The sequence below is a fragment of the Macaca nemestrina genome, chromosome 6, assembly GCF_043159975.1.
Source record: "Macaca nemestrina isolate mMacNem1 chromosome 6, mMacNem.hap1, whole genome shotgun sequence".
In the NCBI taxonomy this organism is placed as follows: Eukaryota; Metazoa; Chordata; class Mammalia; order Primates; family Cercopithecidae; genus Macaca; species Macaca nemestrina.
In genome coordinates, this window is record NC_092130.1 from 70,721,657 (window position 1) to 70,746,310 (window position 24,654).

Below are 24,654 nucleotides of genomic sequence, written 5' to 3' on the forward strand. Positions count from 1 at the left end.
TATGCCAAAAATCCAGTCACCAAAGGCCATACATTACATGCTTCCATCTATGTGAAATGTCCAGAATAGTCCAATCCATATATACAGAAAGACTAGTGATAGCCTGAGACTGGGGCAGGGAAGGGTGAAGCTAGAAAGGGGAGTGACTACTACTGGGTATAAGGTTTCCTTGGGGGATGTTGAAAAAAGTTCTAAGAATAGACTGTGGTGATGGTTGCACAAATCTACGAATTTATGTAAAATAAATCTCAATAAAGTTGTAAGAAAAAAATTACACTGGGCAAAAGACACAAGATCCAAAAGAATATTATGTGAGTCCATATATTAATAAATTATTCTTCAAACAAAACTCATCTACAATGACAGAAATCAAAGAGCAGTTGGCTGCAAGGGGAAAGATGAGGGGATGAGAGACCTTTCTTGGGTAATAAATGTATAGATTAAATGGGTATGTACATCTGTTAAAACTCACTGACCTCTACATTTAAGATTTATATATTCCACTGCATGTAAATTATACTTCAATAAAAACATAAAAAACATTCATAACTGAGGTTTATGAAGTGAATATTCTTGGATTAGCACATCAGGTATTTAAGGAAAAGGGCATTGTGTAGAGAGGGTCCCTAAGACCACCTCCAGGTTCGGTGATTTGTTAAGAAAAACCACAGGTCTCAACATATTGTCGTACTCATACCTATAATCTATTACACTGAAATGAGAAAAAAAAAATCCGCAAAAGGAAAAAGCACAGAGAGTACGTCCAGAGGAAGCCAGGTGCAAGCTTCTAAGCAACCTCTCCCTGTGGAGTCATACAGGATGTGTTTAAATGCTCCAGCAAGAAACTGTGACAGTATGTGTGAAGCGTTGTTGACCAGGAAACTCATTACAGACTCAGTGTCCAGTATTGGGGGCTGGTCATGTAGGCATCCTCTGTTCAGCACATACTAAGAATTCAGACTCCCAGAAGGAATGCAACTGTTTAGCACAAACTACATTGTTTATACAAACAGATTAAAAACAGTGAGCCACTCTTATTGTTAGGATATCCATGTTCCCAGACACTAGCCAAGGGCCAATCTTGTAAGCAAGGCCTTTCTAAGGATAGCAGACCTGCTATACTAACTATTTTCTACACAGGCATGATACCTGCAACATACTTGCAAATGGTTCTAATAATAATAAATACCAGCACCACTGCAACAACATGGAAATAGAAAAAATTAAGTAAATGTGTTAAAATGTTAACAACTGGTAAATCTGGGTGAGGGGTTTATGAGAATATTTTGCAGCATTCTTACACATTTCTTCAAATTTGCAATTATCTCAAAATAAAAAGTAAAGAAAAAATTAATAGGGACGAGAAGAATTTTATCCCTAAGAGACAATTTTTTAAAATAAGGAAATATCTAAAAATAACTTCAACAAAAAACACATATACTTACATAAAAAACTACATTATTACACTGAGATATAAAATATTTGAAAGGATTTACATACCATGTTACAAAATGTAAATATTAAATATCACAGTTTTCTATTAGTCCCAAGTTTTTATAGTGGATATCTGATTCTATCAGTCTAGCATCTTTTTTCCCATTTCTTGTAGCAACAGAATTCTTCTGTTGAACTGGACCCATTCCATGGGGCCATTCATATGGAGGACCCATTCTCATGCTTTTTAGGTGCAGCTGACCCTGCTCTCCACAATTCCCTTTCCCCCAAGACCATTTCCACCAAAATGACTAGACCTTAGTGATTTGAACTCCTATACCTCTGGACAGAGTAACTGGCTCAGACATAAGCAACTGACTCAAGTTGGGCCAACTAGATAAAGTATTTTAAAGAGAACTCCTGGTTGCTAGGTTGGAAAAATTCGTCTCAGCTGCCTAGAGCCATCTTACTCACCTTGTAAAGAAACCCAGCAAAACAAGCAGAACCCAAAGATACACTGCCCAGACAATATAATTTAAGTCCCCTGGATCCCTGAATGCAGCCATACCTGCAGCTAACATATCTGTAACACTCAGTGACATAACAAATATCTTTCTTTCCTTTTTTTGCTGGAAAAAAAAAAACTTAAGCTACCATAATTAGGTTTTTGCCTCTTGTCATCAAGTCTTAACATATAATTAAAATCCCAAAACCAACAGAAATATAGATAAATAATACATTAAACGAGGTAGATGATCCTAAAAGTGACTACAGTAAATCTATGTAACACAGTTTATGAGCTAAGAAATATCATAAATTAAAGAAGAATAAACTGTTCAACAATAATAACAGGGAAAATAGTTATTCAAAAAAAAAAGACAGAGACTCACTCACATTCCCCAAAATTAACTGTCCAAAATAGCCCAAATAAAGAATATACCAATACATACCTATATTATTTTCCAGCCACTGATGTCCTTCAATTAGTTGATCAATTAAGGCAAAATAATGTGCAGTGGCTTCATCAGGCATAACCCAGCCACCTGTCACAATTTCAAGCTGACCATTTTCTATTAAACTAGAGAGAAAATAACAAGAGTCCACATTAACAAATATAAGAAAAGTTCAAATAAAAACCTAAACAAGCATAAACATTAAGAACAGCCTTTAAATATAACCAGTATGTATACTAGTTGTTAAAATTTTTTTTTAAACCAGTGAATGAATTTCAACTTCAAGACCTCAAGATGGCACCCAGTGTCTCAGGTGACCTTTGCCCTTCTGTAGGAAAAGCCAGGCAGGTCATTCTGGAGGTTCCTTCCACAAGGATATAAACTCCCACACAGCCTCAAAGATTCTTTATGTCAAAAGCCACATCTGGTTTATTTATTTATTTATTTATTTTGAGACAGAGTTTCACTCTTGTTGCCCAGGCTGAAATGCAATGATGCGATCTCGGCTCACTGCAACCTCCACCTCCCAGGTTCAAGCGATTCTCCTGCCTCAGCCTCCCAAGTAACTGGGATTACAGACAGGCGCCACCACGCCTGGCTAATTTTGTATTTTTAGTAGAGACGTCGTTTCTCCATGTCAGTCAGGCTGGTCTTGAACTGTCAACCTCAGGTGATGCACCTGCCTCAGCTTCCCAAAGTGCTGGGATTACAGGTGTGAGCCACCGCGCCCGGCCCACATCTGGTTTATTTCTGAATCTTGCAGAGCACATAACAAAGTGTTTTACACAGAGTATATGCTTGATGAGTGTTTACTGGAAGGCTGTCATTTTAAGCGCATTATTTATTTCAATATATTTTTATCAAAAAATCAATATTTACTTTAGTCCTTCTGACACTGATAAGTTAATCATTCAAACTATCCTAAAAAAATAACAAGGGTAAAGCTAGTAAATACCACATGACTCTGGGAATACAGATAACATCATAAAGCACTTTGCTCCAGATTCAGGTGAAATATAGGCTATATAGTTTATTTTTCATTATTGAGTGAAAGGTTCTAACAGCATCATTATTTGTCTACTGGGTATTCCTTTGCCATAATACCATACCAGGTAACAAGATCCCTAGTCCTAATAAAACTGTTTTGAGAAGATACTTTCCCCTGAGAAGAAAAAAAAAATCATAAGCTATTAAAAATTTGAAATAGTGCCCAAGGAAGCATAAAAGTCAAGAATTTAAGCAAGGTCTCGCACAGTGGCTCAGTCCTATAGTTCAAGCACTCTAGGAAGCCAGGACAGGAGGACTGCTTGAGGTCAGGAATTCTAGACCAGCCTGGGCAACATAGGGAGATCCCATATTTACAAAATAAAATTAAAAAGTTAGCCAGGTGTGGTGGTACATGCCTGTAGTCTCAGCTACTTGGAAGGCTGAGGTGGGAGGATTGCTTGAGCCTGTGAGTTTGAGGCTGCAGTGAGCTATGATTATGCCACTGCACTCCAGCCTGGAAGATACAGCAAGACACTGTGTCAAAAAAAAAAAAAAAAAAAAAAAAAAGGAAAGGAAAGGAAGGGAAAGGGAAAGGGAAAGGGAAAGGGAAAGGAAAAGGAAAGAAAAAAAAATTGAGCAAGTATCTATCTTAAGTGCCACAGACTTGCCAGCCTGCAACAAGATGGTTTGGGAAATGGGGTAAAATTTCAGAAACAAGCAAAGCAGCTTTAAAAAGGACATACATCACTGGATGCCTACAGCTAACAGCCAACTCTCAAGTCAAATTTAGTTGAAGCAGACCAGAGGCACAGAGGATGAATAACTATTTTCCTACAAAGCATATGATAGAAGCCACAACATTAACACAACATATAATTCAAACATATGCATGATCATATAACCAGTAACAGAGTGGATAATGGACATAATTTCTAAAAAAAAAAAAAAAATCAAACAATAAATTCCCTGCAAACATTAAAGAAATAAATTTATGTTGCCATGGGGATCACCAACTAATATAATTTCACATGCAGAATATGATAACTTACTAGAATGTCTAAAGAAACCCAATATCCAATCAAACTTCAGATTCTCAAAGGCCCAAATCAAGAACCTACAATGAAGAAGCTGGAAATTTCTAAAATCCACACTTCTTTAAGAACACAACTAAATTCAAGGCTACTGGTCCCATCTTTACTGTCAGTAGACCTATGCATACAATTAGTTCTTTTTCTTATCTTTCTGGTGATTGCCTGATTTAGCCACAGTCTAGAGGCTATGGACCAAACCTGCCCCTTATGTCTTATGCTTGGCAGCCTGAGATGTCAGGACAGTATGAGATTTAGTATCTAATTATCATATATGGAAACTTGACTTCATTATTTCAATATCTCAATAAATAGATCTTTTGGAAAATTTCAGATATAAGTTCAGATATAAATCAAAAACAAATTCTTTGCTGATCTTGAATAGAGAAAAAAAACTACAGATTAAGAAAACTAAAAATTAAGTGGAAAAAATTTCTTCAATGATAGAACTTTTCTTTTTTCATCTATATCAGTTTTAATAGACAACATAATTCCTGTCCCACAGGCATCAATGGTCTTCAAGAAAGTCAACCAGCCAAGAATTACATTATATACAGTAACTAATTTTCCCAGCTCCATTTGTTAATAATCCATATCTTCCCCCATGATGCCTGAGATGCTACTTTAACCAAAAATTGAATTCTTATCTGTACATAAAGGTTAAAGACTATTGTGTCTATTAATTTTGAGGAGGCATGAAAAACTTCTCACTTATTAAAATGTTTTCCAGCATTTATCTACTTTCTTCTCCCCTATCTTTCCCAGTCTGGCTGGTCTCAACTGCCCTCATAGCTCAGCTCAGAGACGTCTTCATGTGCACCCAAGCTAAACTAACACTCCCACTATACCTCCCATTCTATCCATCACAGTCTTTATCAGAAACCAGAATTACCTTGTTCATTGTCAGATCTCTATTCTTTCCCTCCGGACATCTACCCACTATTAGAACGTAAGCTCCAAGAGAACATGGACCAGAATGTGTTTTGTTCACGTTTGCATGTCCGGCACTCAGAAGCTTGCTTGGCAGATAATGGTCATTCAAATATTTGTTACATAAATGAGGAATTAATTAATAAGGCCATCAGTCTAATATTAGTATTTACCTACAGTTTTTGTATTAGAAAAAGCTCACAGATATTTGCAAAATAAAACCGAAAGGTCAGTCAGAATGAAGTTTCAATTATCTAGGTATGAGATGATATGATCTAGAATATGGTAGTGGTAATTATGAAATATGGAGGAGGAGGAAGACAGCGGAGACATTACATGAAAAAGTATCAACAGTAATTAGAAAATGATTGAAGATAGACGATAAGATTAATGCAAATATGACTTAGAGTTTTAATTCCAGGTGTCTAACGGAGTGGTAGTATTAATACACATATAGTGCAATTGAGTTGAGAAAGGAAGTCACTTTGTAGTAATGAATATAAATTTGGACAGGGCTTTTTATGACAGTGTGACATTCAAAAGGAGTTAAGTGATAAAGAAGAGCAAGTTTAAGAAAAGGGGCCAATTAAAAAGTTAAGTTTCAAAGAACTATTAATAATAGAGAAAATAGGGAATGATGGGAAGTTAACAGAAAACAAGCAAAAGGAAAGTCAAAGATCAAGCTGAAGGAAAATATAAGAGAAATGGAGATAAGAAATCTTAAAGTAAGGGCAAAAAGAATAAATCTGAATTTAGCCTGAAACATTTTAGAAAAGAGGAATACAGAGCAATCTGTCCTTCCAGTTGGTAAAAGCCATTAAAAAGCTACCATAACTGTGACTTAGAAATAAACACATCAGTGAGTCAGAATAGGAAGTTGAAAAATAGATTTTCTTAAAAATTTACATTATTAAAATAGGCATTCAAGATTTATTAAAAAAAAAAAAAAAAACTAAAAATAGGACAACCTATATGATCCAGCCATCCCACTTCTGGGAAAAAATCAAGTATACCAAGGAAAAAAATCAGTATACCAAAGGGATACTTGGACTCTCATGTTTATTGCAGCACTATTCACAACAGCAAAGATATGGAATCAACCTAAGTGTTGATTTAGATGAATGGAAAAAGAAAATGTGGTGTATATATATGCAACGGAATACTATTTAGTCATGAAAAAGTATGAAATCATATCATTTGTAGCAACATGAATGAAACTGAAGGTCATTCTATTAAGCAAAATAAGCCAGGCACAGAAAGACAAATATCCTATGTTCTCACTCATATTTGAGAGCTAAAAAAAAAAAAAAAAAAAAAAAGGTGATCTCACAGAAGTGGAGAGTAAAAGGACAGATACCAGAGGCTGGGAAGAGTATGTGACTTAGGGTAAGGATTGGGAAGAGGGGTTAAGAGAGGTTGGTTAATGGGTACAAATATGTAGTTAGATAAAAGGAGTAAGTTATAATGTTCAACAGCAGAGTAGGGTGACTATAGTTAACAACAATGTATTGTATATTTCAAAACAGCTAAAAGAGGACTGGAAATGTTCCCAACACTTAGAAATGATAAATAGTCAAAGTGATGGATACCCCAACCCTGACTTGATCATTACACACTTCATGCATGTAACAAAATATCACATATGCCCCATAAATATGTACAAATATTTGCATCAATTAAAAATATAAAAATAAAATAAAACAGCCATTGATTTAGTGGAGTAAGAATGAGTTATATTTTTTCTTTTTAAGACTCAATCAGAGTGACTTAAAAGCAGCTCATAAGAAAATGCCAAGATACTATGTCATGGAAGCCAAGGGATTCATATTTTAAAATACTATGGTCATACAGGTTTTTCAGAAAAATTGCATGAGTAGGTCAAAAATAGACAAATATATCATATCATACATAAATGACATCACAATAGCAGGCCAGAAAGTACACAGGTTTTAGTTTTTCTAGTATAGTTTATTTTATAAGATAGAACAAAACACCCACCCCATGGAAGAAAAGAGATGACATTATTTTAATATGAACCATACTGTAATAGCATGATACCTGATAGAATAATCAGTTTAGTGAGTATTCCTATTTCATTAAACTGCCTGTTTTTCCTAGGGTATTACCCTCTAACCCATCCACAAGAACAGAAAAACAGGTAATAAACCAGAAGATTCTTACAGGCAGGAAGGTTTGGTCTGATATAAAATATTTCCTGTGTTAAGCAAAAACACTTGCCATTAACAACAACAACAAAACCCAAAAACATCAGAAGGACACAAATTTGCCCTGAATTCTAGAACACATATGATAAGCACTTAAGGAAGCATCTGATGAGTGAAAGAAAAACAAGAAATAGTCCCCAAAAAACAAAGAAAATTGTCGACCTAATTATTGAGAAGCACAGCAATAACTATCATCATTTAGTGATAACTACAAAACCTAGGACTAGAAGTCTTAACAGAAACAATATGTCTGGAAATACTTTTTAAAATATTTACAAGCTCTTAGGCCCAGAGCAAAACTTAGAAACCCTACTGAACTTGGCAACCTCAGTTTTTTATATTAGAGATCAGGAGAAGCAGGCGGAACGGGACAAACAGGATTTTTAAAAAAGACCACCACTTTAGTCATGGCCCTCAGACAAGCGGACTTTTGGAGTCTCTGGAAAAGGGAAAAGCTGGAAAAATTGAATGCCTAATAGGGCTTGCTTCCAGTGCGGTCTATAAGGACACTTTAAAAAAGACTGTCCAAGTAGAAGCAAGCCGCCCCCTCATCCATGCCCCTTATGTCAAGGGAATCACTGGAAGGCCCACTGCCCCAGGGCATCAAGGTCCTCTGAGTCAGAATCCACTAACCAGATGATCCAGCAGCAGGACTGAGGGTGCCCAGGGCAAGCGCCAGCCCATGCCATCACTCTCACAGAGGCCTGGGTATACTTGACCATTGAGGGCCAGGAGGTTAACTGTTTCCTGGACACTGGCGCGGCCTTCTCAGTCTTACTCTCCTGTCCCAGACAACTGTCCTCCAGATCTGTCACTATCCAAGGGGTCCTAGGACAGCCAGTCACTAGATACTTCTCCCAGCCACTAAGTTGTGACTGGGGAGCTTTACTCTTTTCACATGCTTCTTTTTTAACTATGCCTGAAAGCCTCATTCCCTTGTTAAGGAGAGACATTCTAGCAAAAGCAGGGGCCATTATACACCTGAACATAGGAGAAGGAATACCCGTTTGTTGTCCCCTGCTTGAGGAAGGAATTAATCCTGAAGTCTGGGCAACAGAAGGACAATATGGTTGAGCAAAGAATGCCCATCCTGTTCAAGTTAAACTAAAGAATTTCGCCTCCTTTCCCTACCAAAGGCAGTACCCCCTCAGACCCGAGGTCCAACAAGGACTCCAAAAGATTAAGGACCTAAAAGCCCAAGGCCTAGTAGAACCATGCGATAGCCCCTGCAATACTCCAATTTTAGGAGGACAGAAACCCAACGGACAGTGGAGGTTAGTGCAAGATCTCAGGATTATCAATGAGGCTGTTGTTCCTCTATACCCAACTATACCTAACCCTTATACTCTGCTTTCCCAAATACCAGAGAAAGCAGAGTGGCTTACAGTCCTGGACCTTAAGGATGCCTTTTTCTGCATCCCTGTACATCCTGACTCTCAATTATTGTTTGCCTTTGAAGATCCTTCAAACCATGTCTCAACTCACCTGGACTGTTTTACCCCAAGGGTTCAGGGATAGCCCCCATTATTTGACCAGGCATTAGGCCAAGACTTGAGCCAACTCTCATACCTGGACACTCTTCGGTACATGGATGATTTACTTTTAGCCGCCTGTTCAGAAACCTTGTGCCATCAAGCCACCCAAGTGCTCTTAAATTTCCTCGCTACCTGTGGCTACAAGGTTTCCAAACCAAAGGCTCAGCTCTGCTCACAGCAGGTTAAATACTTAGGGCTAAAATTATCCAAAGGCACCAGGGCCCTCAGTGAGGAATGTATCCAGCCTATACTGGCTCATACTCATCCCAAAACCCTAAAGCAACTAAGAGGGTTCCTTGGCATAACAGGTTTCTGCCGAATATGGATTCCCAGGTGTGGCAAAATAGCCAGACCATTATATACACTAATTAAGGAAACTGAGAAAGCCAATACCCATTTAGAAGATGGACACCTGAAACAGAAGCGGCTTTCCAGGCCCTAAAGAAGGCCCTAACCCAAGTTCCAGTGTAAAGCTTGCCGATGAAGGAAGACTTTTCTTTACATGTCAGAGAAAAAACAGGAATAGCTCTAGGAGTCCTTACACAGGTCCGAGGGACGAGCTTGCAACCCGTGGCATACCTGAGTAAGGAAATTAATGTAGTGCAAAGGGTTGGTCTCTCCGTTTACAGGTAGTAGCAGCAGTAGTGGTCTTAGTAACTGAAGCAGTTAAAATAATACAGGGAAGAGATCTTACTGTGTGCACATCTCATGATGTGAACAGTATACTCACTGCTAAAGGAGACTTGTGGCTGTCAGACAACCGTTTACTTAAATATCAGGCTCTATTACTTAAAGGGACAGTGCTGCGACTGCGCACTTGTGCAACTCTTAACCCAGCCACACTTCTTTCAGACAATGAAGATAGAACATAACTGTCAACAAGTAATTGCTCAAACCTATGCCGCTCGAGGGGACCTTTTAGAGGTTCCCTTGACTGATCCCAACCTCAATTTGTATACTGATGGAAGTTACTTTGTAGAAAAAGGACTTCAAAAAGCAGGGTATGCAGTGGTCAGTGATAACGGAATACTTGAAAGTAATCCCCTCACTCCAGGAACTAGTGCTCAGCTGGCAGAACTAACAGCCCTCACTCAGGCACTAGAATTAGGAGAAGGAAAAACGGTAAATATATATACAGACTCTAAGTATGCTTACCTAGTCCTCCATGCCCATACAGCAATATGGAGAGAAAGGGAATTACTAACTTCTGAGGGAACACCTATCAAACATCAAGAAGCCATTAGGAGATTATTATTGGCTGTACAGAAACCTAAAGAGGTGACAGTCTTACACTGCTGGGGTCATCAGAAAGGAAAGGAAATGGAAACAGAAGGGAACTGCCAAGTGGATATTGAAGTCAAAAGAGCCACAAGGCAGGACCCTCCGTTAGAAATGCTTATAGAAGGACCCCTAGTATGGGGTAATCCCCTCCAGAAAACCAAGCCCCAGTACTCAGCAGGAGAAATAGAATGGGGAACCTCACGAGGACACAGTTTCTTCCCCTCAGGATGGCTAGCCACCGAAGAAGGAAAAATACTTTTGCCTGCAGCTAACCAATGGAAATTACTTAAAACCCCTCACCAAACCTTTCACTTAGGCATTGATAGTACCCATCAGATGGCCAAATTATTATTTACTGGACCAGGCCTTTTCAAAACTATCAAGCACTTAATAGTCAGGACCTGTGAAGTGTGCCAAAGATATAATCTCCTGCACTGCAGGCCATACATTTCTATCCCTGTATCTCTAACCTCCTTGTTAAGTTTGTCTCTTCCAGAATCAAAGCTGTAAAACCACGAATCGTTCTTCAAATGGAGCCCCAGATGCAGTCCATGACTAAGATCCACCACGGACCCCTGGACCAGCCTGGTAGCCCTTGCTCCGATGTTAATGACATCGAAGGCACCCCTCCTGAGGAAATCTCAACTGTACGACCCCTACTATGCCCCAATTCAGCAGGAAGCAGTTAGAGCAGTCATCAGCCAACCTCCCCAACAGCACTTGGGTTTCCCTGTTGAGAGGGAAAAACTGAGAGCTGGACTAGCTGGATTTCCTAGGCCGACTAAGAATCCCTAAGCCTAGCTGGGAAGGTGACCGCTTCCACCTTTAAACACGGGGCTTGCAACTTAGCTCACACCCAACCAATCGCATAGCAAAGAGAGCTCACTAAAATGCTAATTAGGCAAAAACAGGAGGTAAAGAAATAGCCAATCATCTATTGCCTGAGAACACAGCTGGAGAGACAATGATCCAGATATAAACCCAGGCATTCCAGCCGGCAACGGCTTCCCTCTTTGGGTCCCCTCCCTTTGTATGGGAGCTCTGTTTTCACTCTATTTCACTATATTAAATCTTGCAACTGCATATATACATATATATATAAATATTTATATATATATATTTACAAGCAGTAACAGAAAAGCTATGTTAACCTAAAAAAGTACCATACTCAATGCCACTGTTGTTAGTGATAATAAAAATAAAATGAAGACGGATTGTAGCTGTACATTCACGACTAACAATTTTTAAAAAGTAATGAAAAATACCTGTTCTATAGAAAAATTTACTTAGAATGAATACAGGCACTTCCAAGTATTTCCATTCACAGTGTTCAACAGGTATCAACTGAACTATTTATCTGACAGGCAGGGGAATACAAAACAAAAAAAAATAAAAAAATAAAAAAGATTGTGCCCACACCATAGGGTCTATTGCTTAGTTTCTACCAAGACACTCTGTCTATTTTACATGTACACTTCATGATATTTCCTAATAAACATGAAATCTAAAGGCCAAAGTGAAAGGATATTGGGTTACTAAGGGAAACAAAAGAATATATTTATCTAACAAATCCAGAAACTAAGAAACCAGGAACTAATTTTCAAAATTAACAATACTTATGTTTCACTTTTTACAATAAGTTGACTTGTAACTAATGGTAAAAGACATTAAAATACCACAATGTTTCTATTTCAATGATGAGAAATTTGGTATAGAAAGCTTAAGAAAATTACTGATCAAAACTAAGCTGAGCGTATCTGTCGCTCCTCATTTTACCTAAAATGTAGAATTTACTGCAAGGCACAACAAGCTGCAAATTATTTTCTCTGAGTGTCACTTTTTCCCCTATGTAGAATCATCAGACATTTGGAATTTGGTCACACACAGAAGGACACACTCAAAGAGTTTTTCTCCCTAACGGGGAAATTGTTACAGACAACTTTGTAGCAAACAATGCATCATTTAGCAAGCTTCAAAGAATCACAAATTAATTTCACATAAGAAAACCAGTTGAATTTCTAATCACACATCTGGAGAAACAGGAAATAATACAAGATGACATACAGTATTTCATTCTTAAATTTAAAAAAATTTTTAAATGGAAAATTCAAAAACATAGAAGCTCCCAATGAATCAATTTATACCCTAAAGATATTCTGCTAATCAGATTCTCTGATTCATATTCCTTTCATGGAGAATATCTAGTATGCAGGGAAAAAGATTTGTTTTAAAGTCCCTCATATAATGATAGGGGAAACTCACTGTATATTTTTGAACACTGTTGATACGTATTGATACAGATTTAGTATATGAGGAACAGAGGGCAAATTAGTCATCTCTCATCGTTTCTTCCTCATTGCAATCCAGCCACATCCCCTTCTTTCAGCTAGCTGTCCATGCTGTCCATCCGCCTGGAATGTTTTCCCTTCAATTATTTGCCTCATTGGTTCTTACAGGTTCCTTAAGAGCTGTTACTGGCCACCACATCCCACCCAAATTCAACCTAAACTGTTATCTTTCAGAAAATCTAACTTTTCTTCCGTAACATTTACAAGAAAATTTAATTGCATATTTGTATGTTTACTATCTTTCTATTCCAACAGACTGTAAGTACCATGAGCGCAGGAATCATATTTGTTTTGTTCATCATTTGACACTGATTGTTCCTATTAGTATAAAATTGTAATAAATGGGTACCAATAATGCAAAAAAGAAAAAAAATGGGCAAAAGATACAATGCAGATATTTCAGAAATAACTGACTCATAAAAATGACAAGAAATTTAATCTCACTCATAAGGAAATGCAAGTTAAAACTTCATTAAGATGCCACTTTTCACCTATCAGATTAGAAAGATCGAAAAGTTGTGTAACATACTGTGATGTTAAGGATGTAGACATAAGTAGTCTCACATATTGCTGGCAATTACTATCAACCTGTAAAATGCATATGTACTTTTATCCATGCTTACTGAAAATGAATCAGAAAATACTGTATTTTAAAATAAGAGCATTATATACACTAATGACAAAAGATACACTAAATACATTAGCAAGAGGCCAGAAATAAAATTGGGAGTAGTTAAACAACTAGTCCCATTCATGTAACAGACTTTACTAAAAGATTCTCCAAGATGTATGTTTAAAAAGCACTGGTACGACGCCCATTAGGGATGCCTATTATGTAAAATAATAAAACAGCAAATAAGTGTTGATAAGGATGTGAGGAAATTGGAAATCTGTGCATTGCTGATGGGATGTAAAATGGTACAGTAGTATAGAAAACAGCATGGTAATGAAAAAATTATGCACGAATCTTATATTACACATGTCCTTATACTGCCCTTTGATTCCTTGGTGCAATTCCACATTATTCCCAGGCAGTATACCCTACAGAAAAGGTATGTCCACTTGTTTGTTCTAAAACAATTTGGGGAAAGCCCTACAGAATAACGTTTTAGGCAACGAAGACGACAAAATCATACAGCTAAATGTTGATTACCTTGTTAATCAAATGAAACTGTTGTACCAACCCTCTCCCCCGAGCTCTGCATTATCTTTGTATAAAATTAGATTATAGAGATCATGAATACAAACAGATGTTTTCAAAGATAAAAGTTAAGAAATTACCTAGATCTCCAAAAGTAAGAGATTAGTCAAGTCAACTCATCCATACAGTGACGGAGCATTATTCAGCCATTAAAAATGGTATCACAGAAAACTAGTGAAATTCATAAATGTTTAGAGTATTTTACAAAAAAGCATGATATAAAAATATAATAACAAAAATACAAGCAGCACATGTACAGAATTACTGCCATTTTCATGTCAATGCTTATCATGCTTGTATTTATGTCGATGTAAAATGTTTAAATGTTTTACTCTGCCAAAAAAAAAATACCTAAAATGACAGTGATTAAAAAAAAAATTAAACATAGAATTACTATATGATCCAGCAGTTCCAGTTCTGGGGATGGAAAGAAGGGACCTGGACAAGTATCTGCACACCCATATTCACAGCAGCATTATTCACAGTGGCCAAAAGGTAGAAACCACCCAAATATCCATCAAAGGATGAATGGATAAATAAGCTGTGGTATGTATTAGGTTGGTGCAAAAGTAATTGTGGTTTTTGTCACTACTTTCAATACATACAGGGGAGTATCATGTAGCCTTAAAAAGGAAAGAAATTCTGATACATGCTACAACATGAATGAGCCTTGAAGATACTATGCTAAATGAAGTAAGGCAGACACAAAAGGACAAATATATGACTCTACGTATCTAAGGTACCTAATAGAGTAGTCAAACTTGTAGAGACAAAAAACAGAACAGTGGTTGCGAGGAGCAAGAAGAACGGGAATTACTGTTCAACAGGTACAAAGTTTGCATTTGGGGTGATGATAAAGTTCTAGAGATGGATGGTGGTAATAGCTGCACAATGGTGTAAATGTTGTAATGCTACTGAACTGTACACTTAAAAATTGTTAAAATAGTAAATTTTATGTTATGCTTATTTATAATTTAAAAAATAGACCCACTCAAAAAAAAAAAAAAACACAGCACAATGTACATGGCATGGTATCATTGTATAATATATATGCCTATGCCTTTATGTACATGTGCATATGTTTTCCCATACATCTACAAAATAAATACGAGCCTGGTCATAGTAGTTACCTCCTGTGAAAAGAGCAAAATGACAAGGAGACAGGAGTGGCTGAGTACCGTACTTTTCATTGTGTATCCTTTGTATATATTGGGACATATATTAAAAAGTAAATTAAACCAAATTTTTTTCTCAAGTATAAATGTTATAACCTGTGTTTCCTAAGCACTGAAAACTAACAAAACTGAGGCCAGATGCGGTGGTTCACATCTGTAATCTCAGCACTTTGGGAAGCTGAGGCTGTCAGATCACTTGAGGTCAGGAGTTCAAGACCAGCCTGGCCAACATGGCAAAACCTCATCTCCACGAAAAATACAAAAATTAGCTGGGTGTGGCGGCACATGCCTGTAATCCCAAGCTACTCAGGAGGCTGAGGCCCGAGAATTGCTTGAACCTGGGAGGCAGAGGTGGCAGTGAGCCAAGAATGCAACACTGCATTCCATCCTAGGCAACAGAGTAAAGCTCTGTCTCCAAAAAAAAAGTAACAGAACTGTAGCTTAAAAATAGGCATGAAAATTTCTTTAAAAACATGTCTTGGGGCCAGATGTAGTGGCTCACATCTATAATCCCTATGCTTTGGGAGACCAATGCAGGAGGATCACCTCAGGCCAGGGGTTTGAGGACCAGCCTGGGTAATATAGTAAAACCCATCTCTACAAAAATATAAAAATTAGCCCAGCATGGTGGCATGCACCTGTAGGTCCTAGCTACTCAGGAGGCTGAGGTAGAGTATCACTTGAGTCCAGGAGTTTGAGGTTGCAGTGAGCTATGATAGCACCACTGCACTCCAGCCTGAGTGACAAAGACCCTGTCTCTAAAATTAATTAATTAATTTAATAGAAATAAAAATAAATTTCTCATATGGTTCAATAATCTGCAAAGTTTTAATAAGCAGGGGATGTATTTTAAATCTTTCACTGTATAGTAAACAATACTTCATTCATAAAATACTCATTCAAAATAGGTTGAAAAATGTGAAAGAGGTTAAAGAATAAAATTTAGAAACTCACTACCTTGATATATATGCACAAAGGGTTATGGTAGCCAGAGTTTTTAACCAAGTTAATTTACTTAACATTATACCATGAACATCTTTCCATATCAAGAGAGACATATATCATTATGTTTATTGTATTGTACTGTATTATATTATTGTATTTATTATATTGTATGTTTATAATGTATTACATTTTCTAAAATATTTTTGAGATATAACAATATACAATACACATATTTTCAGCCTCATGAATTCTGACAACTGTAATCACTACCCAAAATAATATACAGACTACTTCCACCAATTCAGAGAGTTCCCTCATGCCCCGTTCCAATCCACACTCACCACTCACCTTGCCCCCAAAAAACATTCTGACATTCTATTTCTATCACAATAGATCAGTTGAGTCTCCTCTCAGAATTCATAAAATGGAAATCAAACAATATTTACTCTTCTGTCTCACTTCTGCTTAACATTTGTGAGACTCATCCATATTACTGTGCATTTCAGTAATTTATCATTTTTTACTGCTAGGTATTCTATTGTAGGAATATACAACAATTTTTTAATCCATCACCTTGCTGAAGGACATTTAAAGTGTTTGCAGTTTGAAGTTACTAGGAAAAAGCCTGTATGAAAATGTCTGTACAAGTCTTTATGTGAACTTGTTTTCACTTCTCTTGGGTAAATTCCTAGGAGTGGAGCCCCCAGATCACATGGTATATATTTTAAGTTTGGAAAACTCTTCGGAGGCTTTTCAGAAAGTCGCCCCCATTTTACATTCCTACCCGCAATATATGAGAGTTTCTGTTGCTACACATTCTTGCCAACTTTTGACGTTGTCATCTTTTTTATTTTAGCCATTCTAGAAGGGTTGGAAACAGTATCTTCTAGAAGTTTTGATATGTATCTCCCTGATGGCCATGATTTACCCAGCTTCTACACACACACCCTCGCCGCTCACCCTCCCCAACTGCTGCTGTCTAATAAATGTCTTCCAGGTGTTTGAACATGCCCTTGTTAATCCCTGGCCCATACTCACCATTCTCTTCTCACAACCTGAAATTCCTTCTCTGCCCTCTGACACCCACTTCTTGACTGGCTAGTTCTAGTCATCATTCAGGTTTAAGCTTGAATCTCATTTGCTTCAGGAAGCCTTCCAAGACCCTCTTCTTGCCTCTATAGAAGAAAACCCTTTATTGTCATACTGTGTTTAATTACATGTCTTCCCTGCTCTTTTCTGAGGGCTGGGACTAGGTCATTCTTGCTTATCTCCTACATTTCTGAAGCATAGCACAATAAATATTTGCTGAATGAATGGTAGAAGTAAATAAGGGAAGTCTTCAGAGATGAGGTAATATTTCAGCTGAGTGTTAAAAATGAGTAAGACTGAAATTATCCAGTGCACAAAAGGAAAAAAACAAAAATCCAAGCTGAACACAGGCAAATTCCTAAGAAGCACGAAACAGCATGTGTCTGAGGATACCCGTGGCTCAGAATGCGTAAGAGTAGAGTGTGAGGCAGGAAGTGATTGGAGATAAGGATGAGCAAGTTGGGAAGAATCAGACAGAAAAAGTCAGTATGTGTCCGGCAAAGGAGACTGGCCTGTTCCTTTTGAGACTGAAGCACCATAAAGCATTTTAAAGCAAACATGGTGGGACTCACATATTAGAAAACTAATTCTGTTGATGAAATGGCAGATACTTAGAAGTGGCACAGCTGGAAATGGAAAGACAATCTGGAGGTTTTCACAATAGTATGAGACGAGCAATGGAGATGAAAAGCAAGGGTCAGAGTCAGGAGACACTGAAGAGGTAGAAGTCACAGAGCTTAGGGACTGACTGGATGTCACAGGAAAAGGGAGGTGGAAAGGCAGAGCACCACAGAGGTAGAGACTATTTGCCCACTGTTTCTGGGGCAAGACTGCCTGGCTTGGGTCCTATTTCCACACTTACTAGCTGGGTGACCTTGGACACTTTCCTTAACACTCCTGCCTCAGATCCCTCAACAAGAGAACGAAGATGATAAAGAACCTTAACTCAAGAGAATGCTAGAGGATTGGCTGAAATAAATACAGGAGTGCTTAAAATGTGCCTCGAGTGCCTTACACAGTAAGCACTCGAGTGTTATCTCTTACTATTGCCACTAACTAGAGAACAAGAAAGAAGTCCAGGCTGGATCTTTAGATCTGGAAGTAGTCCAAATGCCTGGTAATTAAAACAACAGTGTGGAAGAGCGTGCAAAATGAAGAAAACCAAGCAGTGTTCCCCAACAGGTGAGAAGAGGAACATTTCGGAAGTAAGCAGAAGAGGAAATCAGAGAGGTAATGAAAAAGGAACGGTCAGCAGTGTTAGAATAGACCCGAAAGTGAAATAGCTCAAGGTCACTTCAAAGCCAAAAGAGGAAAGAATTTCGAGGAGAATGGAGTGGTCGATGTCAATGCTGCAAAAACATACTCTCTGAGGCTTGAGAAAGTATCCAAGGGATGGATGGAGCACCTGAGAAATCCCTCATGGCTTTTACAGGTCTCCATGACATAAACAGATGCCAGTGGTTGAAGGGAATGAGAGGTGGAAGGATAACCGCCTTACTCAAGATGACCTGGAATGGAAGAGGTAGGGATAGAGCATATACTTTCTAAAATAAACGTAAACCACTACTTTGACTATTAGAACTAAAGTTATTTTAGACCCTGATGCATTGCTTTCAGTGCTTTGATGAAATGCTAAATATCTTTAGATTCTAAACTCAATCCAAATCTGCAAATGACTTTGAATATCACAAGACACACTGTAACTTCCCATTGCTCTATAAATTTTACAGCAACCTTCAGTTAAATACCAAAAAATCCAACCTGCATAAAACATATAATGAATTAGTCTCAATAAGAACATTAATAGTCCAATTTCTCAGAAAACCCAGGATGCACGTTAGTTAAGTTTGGATTCTTATTTAAGAATGTAACATCAAATATTCTTCTGATTTCAAGAAGCAAGCAGAGATAGTTGAGAAGACGGTGGAAGGTTCACTTAAATATGAACCTAGGGGAAAAAAGGTAAGAAGATAGTACAAAGATTACATAAATAAAGAGTCTGCATTCTTGCCAAGGCAATGAAACCCACCAAATTGGTGAAGATAAAAAATATATACTAACTGATGGTTATCTTCCTCCTAGCAAACATTTGGAGCCCTTTTTAACACTAAAAGATCCACAAAGAGAAACTGGTCAAGACTTTGGTGAATATACAACCTGTTCTTAGATTCTAACAACTCGGTGGGTTTCTCCACTCAACACTGGTCTCAATAGCAAGAACAGATGCAATATAAAAGCTGTTTCAATATCTCAGAGCCCAGAGAGGAACAATGAATATGTAACATGCTGTATGCTAGTCAAAGGAAATGCCAAGGCTAATGTTTCAGCTGCTTGACTCTCAATAAGGGTTCACATTTTGATGTATTATAAACATCATGCAGTATTTAACTGCATTTAGCCAAAAATATTCAAATGTGAAGGCTAAAAAGTTTTAAAAAATTACTACACCAGTCATTTTCAAAATAAAACAAGCGTAGAAGATAATACACTGATTATTTAATGGAAGGCAGCTTCTTTTAAATCCACTGGATATGTATCACCAGTAGGTACCATGATTATAACTGACTAAATTATTTCAGATCACACAAAAAACAGAAAATGTAGAAGTTGTTTACATAGATCTCTCTTCAGTTAACTAGATTTTCACTTTTAAAAGCTTATAGAGTTGAATAATAATGCTGCTAGGGGGAGGGGATAAGAATCAAACAAGTCACTGCTAGAATAGATTATGAGGATCGTTTGAGTTATGTTTCTGTTAAGTTCCCACAATCAATTGGTATTCTTTAGGGACAATGAAAGCTTACGTGGAACTCTGCTGGAATTAACAGGTTCTGTTCTGCAATAGCTAGCTTGCAAATTTAGGTACAGATATTTAATCCATAGCTCATCTTCAAAAAGAGAAAAACAAGCCACCGCATAAGCATTACACCAGAAGTCACACAAAAAAAATCTACTAGTAATGCCACTTAGTACAAGCTCAGAATTTTAAATAACAGGAGCAAACCTAAACATCTATTAAGTTTTCCTCCGAAAATATACATTTAAGCAACTAACACTAAGAATGTTTTGTTCAAGTAAGTGTTGGGGGTGGGGGAGATACTATTACTATAGTTCTACAAATAAATGTAGTAAGTGAATAAAAGTGAATTATTAGAGCTAGAAGAGAGAGAACTTTAGCAAATCTTGACCAGAAACAGAACTCATCTTCTCTAATCTGGCTATAATATATATATATATTATATATATATTTTCCTTCAAGCAAAATGATACCATTCAGGATCAAGCCTATATTCCAGAATATTTTCCAATGCCAAAAAAGCTGTTCTCAGAAGGAGTCTGAGTGAGATAAAGATTGAGCACTAGATTCTAATCTGCAGTCCCCTCCAATATCTTACCATCTTTTATCTTTAATATTGGACTGATTCATGAAATTGCCATTTTTGTATATCAAAAGTAGTCAAATATTGGCAATTTTATATGGCTCAACCTAAGAAAAATAACCAACAGAATAAAAAAAAAAGAAAGGGCAAAAACTTGCATCCAGGTAGAGTCAGGAGAAAGAGGCCATCCGCAGGCCATAAAATTGGCAAGATTTCTGACAGATATGGTACAAGTAAAACTGAAATAATTCAAGTATTGACCTGCAACTGCCCTGCATGAAAAATCAGCATGGAATCCCAGCATAAATAAGAAGATTCTGAGAGATTCTGTCAACAGCTCCTAATCTGAAGGGCCAAGGGCTGAGGCAAAGCTGAACCTTGGTACAGATACTAATCACAGACTCTTCACCCTCATGGCACTTGTGTGAGCCCCCCTCTGCAGAAGTCTCTCTGCCCATGCACTTAGACTGCTGCAGAGGCAGTCTCCTTAATGAAGCCATGCTGCGCGACAGCCAAGCAAGGCTGGCCCCACCTGACCACAAGCAGCAGGCAGCAGACCCAGTTTCCTTCTGAGGTGGCTGGACTCTGTGAAGCAGCACCTTTGGACACACATCTCCTACCTGGCTTACAGGCCACACAAAAACAAAGCTAGATGGAGAAAGCCAGCCCCAGGCTCAGCAGCTACACCAAAGAAACAGAAAACCCTTCATAGATGGGGCACTCCTTTTTCAATCTTCTCATAGCCCAAGCTCCTCTCTTCTCACACCCTGTCCTATTTATAACCAGGGCACCTTCCCCAACTGCTGATCCCTGCATCTCATATAATCTTGCAGGATGTAATTCTCCAACAGAGGAACTAAGGAGGCATCCTAAGTTCCTATCAGCTAGCTTTCTGGTTTGCAAGCAATACAAACTGACTGTGGATACTGTCTTGAACACAGAGAACTGAAGACAGGATAAAAGTGCAGGCTTAACTAAGGGCTGAAGGAAAATGAGAGAACACAGGGATCTTATAACAGGAAGAGTCTTGCAAATACAAGGTGCTGTGAGGAATGACCAGTAAACATTCTTCTGTTTCTGCTTCCCTCCCTCCATCTGTCAGCCCTCACTTCACTCTCTAAAGATTCAAAGCCCTGGGAAATAACATGCTGATTAACTGAGCTCAGGTCACAGCTGACTTGTCTGGGCTAGGACAACAAGGAGGAGGAGCTGAACTATTTGGGTGAGAGACCACTTCCCAAAAGGAAATTAGGTGAAGTGGATGCTGGTCAGCCAGTAATAACTAATACCCACAGCCAGGAAACTGAAAGTATTTGGTTAGAAAAGAAAGGGATTCAAGGCAAGTTACACCATGTTTTGGGACAAATTCCAGGTGTGGATACAGCTGTTGTTGCTTGCAGATAAATAAAAAGGAGGAAAATACTTGGACTTATGGACAACAATACAAAAAGCACAGAAGTAAAGTTAGAGTCAAACACTCAAAGCCAGAAAACACTCAATACCAGAGTACTGAACTGAGGGGGTGGTAGGGAAGACTCTTGGGAAAAAACTCCCAAAACATAGTAAATATAACAAATTAAAAATGCATATGAAAAAGAGAGACTAGAGACACAATAACAAGGTAAAATAAAAGAAACAAAAGCAGTAGTAAATTAGTAAGTACAGAACACATAAGCTAAAGAAACATTTGAATTGATTGATGGGAATCTTAATGGAAAGTTATACATACCTAGATATATAACCCTTAGGGAAAATATAAAATTTCATAAATAAAGTAAGTGAGCATGGGGAAAAAGTTACCTTCAATGAAGCATTACATAAGAAAGCTTTAAGACAGAAGAGAAAAAAAAATTTATAGATAAAATATCCCATAATAGGGACTGAGCACAGTGGCTGATGCCTATAATCCCAGCACTTTGGGAGGCTGAGGCAGGTGGATCACTTGGGCCCAAGGGTTCAAGACCAGCCTGCACAACATGGCAAAATCTCATCTCTACAGAAAATACAAAAATGAGCCACCGTGGTGGTGTGCGCCTGTAGTCCCAGCTACTAGAGGGCTGAAGTGGGAGGATCACCTGAGCCCAGGAGGTTGAGGCTGCAGTGAGCTGTGATCATACCACTGCACTCCAGCCTTGGAACAGAATGGGACCCTGTTTCAAAGAAAAATTAAAAATTAAAAGAAAACTCTCCCATTATAGAAGACTTCAGCATTAAGAATTACATATGGTATCCAGGAGAAATACTCAAAGTCTCAAATAAAATTTTAAAAAGCACTAATGTTCATTGGGATCTTAAAATGTGCCAGGCATTGTGCTAAGCATGGTGTTTGAATTAATTCAATCCTCACAAAAACCAATAAAATTGGTTTCAATATTATCCTCATTTGACAAATGAAGAAACTGAGGTATAGAAAAGTTAAATAACTTGCTCAAAGTCAAACAGTAGATGGGACTTGGCAGAATTTGAACCTAGGCAGCCTGGTCCCAGTTCCCAGCCTTTAGAACCACCAAGCTGACAGTCCTTCAAGTAAAAAGGACAGCAAACTCAAGCAAACGAACAACGAAAGTGGTAGTATAATAATATTAATTATAAAAAGGAGAAAAGATGGTGTCAATGATGACACATACAGTTTACAATAAAGAAAAATAAATCTTAGTCTAGGAGTGCCCACCTTGCAGTCCCTGCCCCACAGTAGATGTTCGGGAAGTGTCTGTTGAATGAATGAATGAGCTAATACAGAAGCCAACAAAGATCAGGCAAGAATGGGAAAACACACACACACACACACACACACACACAGAAAATATCCAAAAAATAAAAGCTGACAGGGGAACAGTAGCAAAAAATAAGTACAGTCAGTTCTGCTATAAATACTTGTTTTGAAAATGGGAATGAGTTCCCAGGTGATTGATTACATAAGGAAATAAATTTTGCCTTGCTTATGCACAGTTCAGTCTCCAAGAAACATTGATGAAGGTACAAAACTTCCCTCAGCTGAACAAAGCTGTATAAGGAATGCACAAGGCACACAGACACACCTCAAACATCTACCAGCTCCCTCAGTTCATCAAGGGTTATGAGCCACAGTCATCCACATGTGCTATTCAACTTTCCAACAGACTTCAGCTAACCTACTTGCCATTACTTCTCAGTAATAACTCGAATCGATATTCCTTCCAATACACCCTTCCACAAGCAAACTTTAGGCCTTTTTCAAGGTAAACTGGCATATTTATTTATGCATTTTTAAACCAATTTAACACAGGCAAAATTGGATTTGCATCTTTATTAGGTTTCCATCTCTTGTGTGTGTCTACGTCACTAATGAAGTTTTAGAGTGCTACGCTCTAACTGTACTTTTTCATGAGCCCTGGGTTTAATATTGCACAATTTTGCATAACACGATTTTTAAGAATGTATATATAATATGACAGCAAAACTGAGTGTACAAAGATAAAAATAGCAATTGTAAAATACTGAATTAGCAGATACCAAACTCTATATTCTACAAACACCACCTTTTCAAATACCAGTAGAGGCTTCATCAACATTGATTACACATTAAGTCATAAAAAAAAATTCAAAAAACTCTAAAGAATAAAAAGTATACAGGCCAGGAACAGTGGCTTATACCTGTAATCCCAGCACTTTGGGAGGCCAAGGCAGGTGAATCATTTGAAGTCAGGAGTTCAAGACCAGCCTGGCCAAAATGGTGAAACCCTGTTTCTACTAAAAATACAAAAATTAGCCAGGCGTGGTGGCGGGTGCCTGTAATCCCAGCTACTTGGGAGGCTGAAGAAGGAGAACCACTTGAACCTGGATGGCAGAGGTTGCAGTGAGCTGAGATCACGCCACTGTACTTCAGCCTGGGTGACAAAGTGAGACTCAGTCTCAAAAAAAAAAAAAAAAAAAAAAGTATACAGTCCATACTCTATGGCCATAAGACATTAAAGCTAGTTTATAATACAGTATAACCGGGAAAAAAAAGAACTTGCAAATTGAAAATTATTTTTCTAACATACTTAAATCAAAAAGAAAGAAAACAGTAGTACAGTTATTAAATATTTACAAAAAAATACAATA

The 24,654-nt window shown here is 37.8% G+C and overlaps 1 protein-coding gene across 3 annotated transcripts in view; it reads right to left on the minus strand.

Moving 5' to 3' along the window:
- LOC105471104 (mannosidase alpha class 2A member 1) overlaps positions 1-24,654 on the minus strand; it is a 175,574-nt gene that overhangs the window by 107,303 nt on the left and 43,617 nt on the right. For all 3 annotated transcript variants that reach the window (XM_071098627.1, XM_071098629.1, XM_071098628.1), the window contains exon 5: positions 2,385-2,512. In XM_071098627.1, coding sequence (XP_070954728.1) covers positions 2,385-2,512 — 128 coding nt within the window. The remainder of the gene's footprint in view (positions 1-2,384; positions 2,513-24,654) is intronic.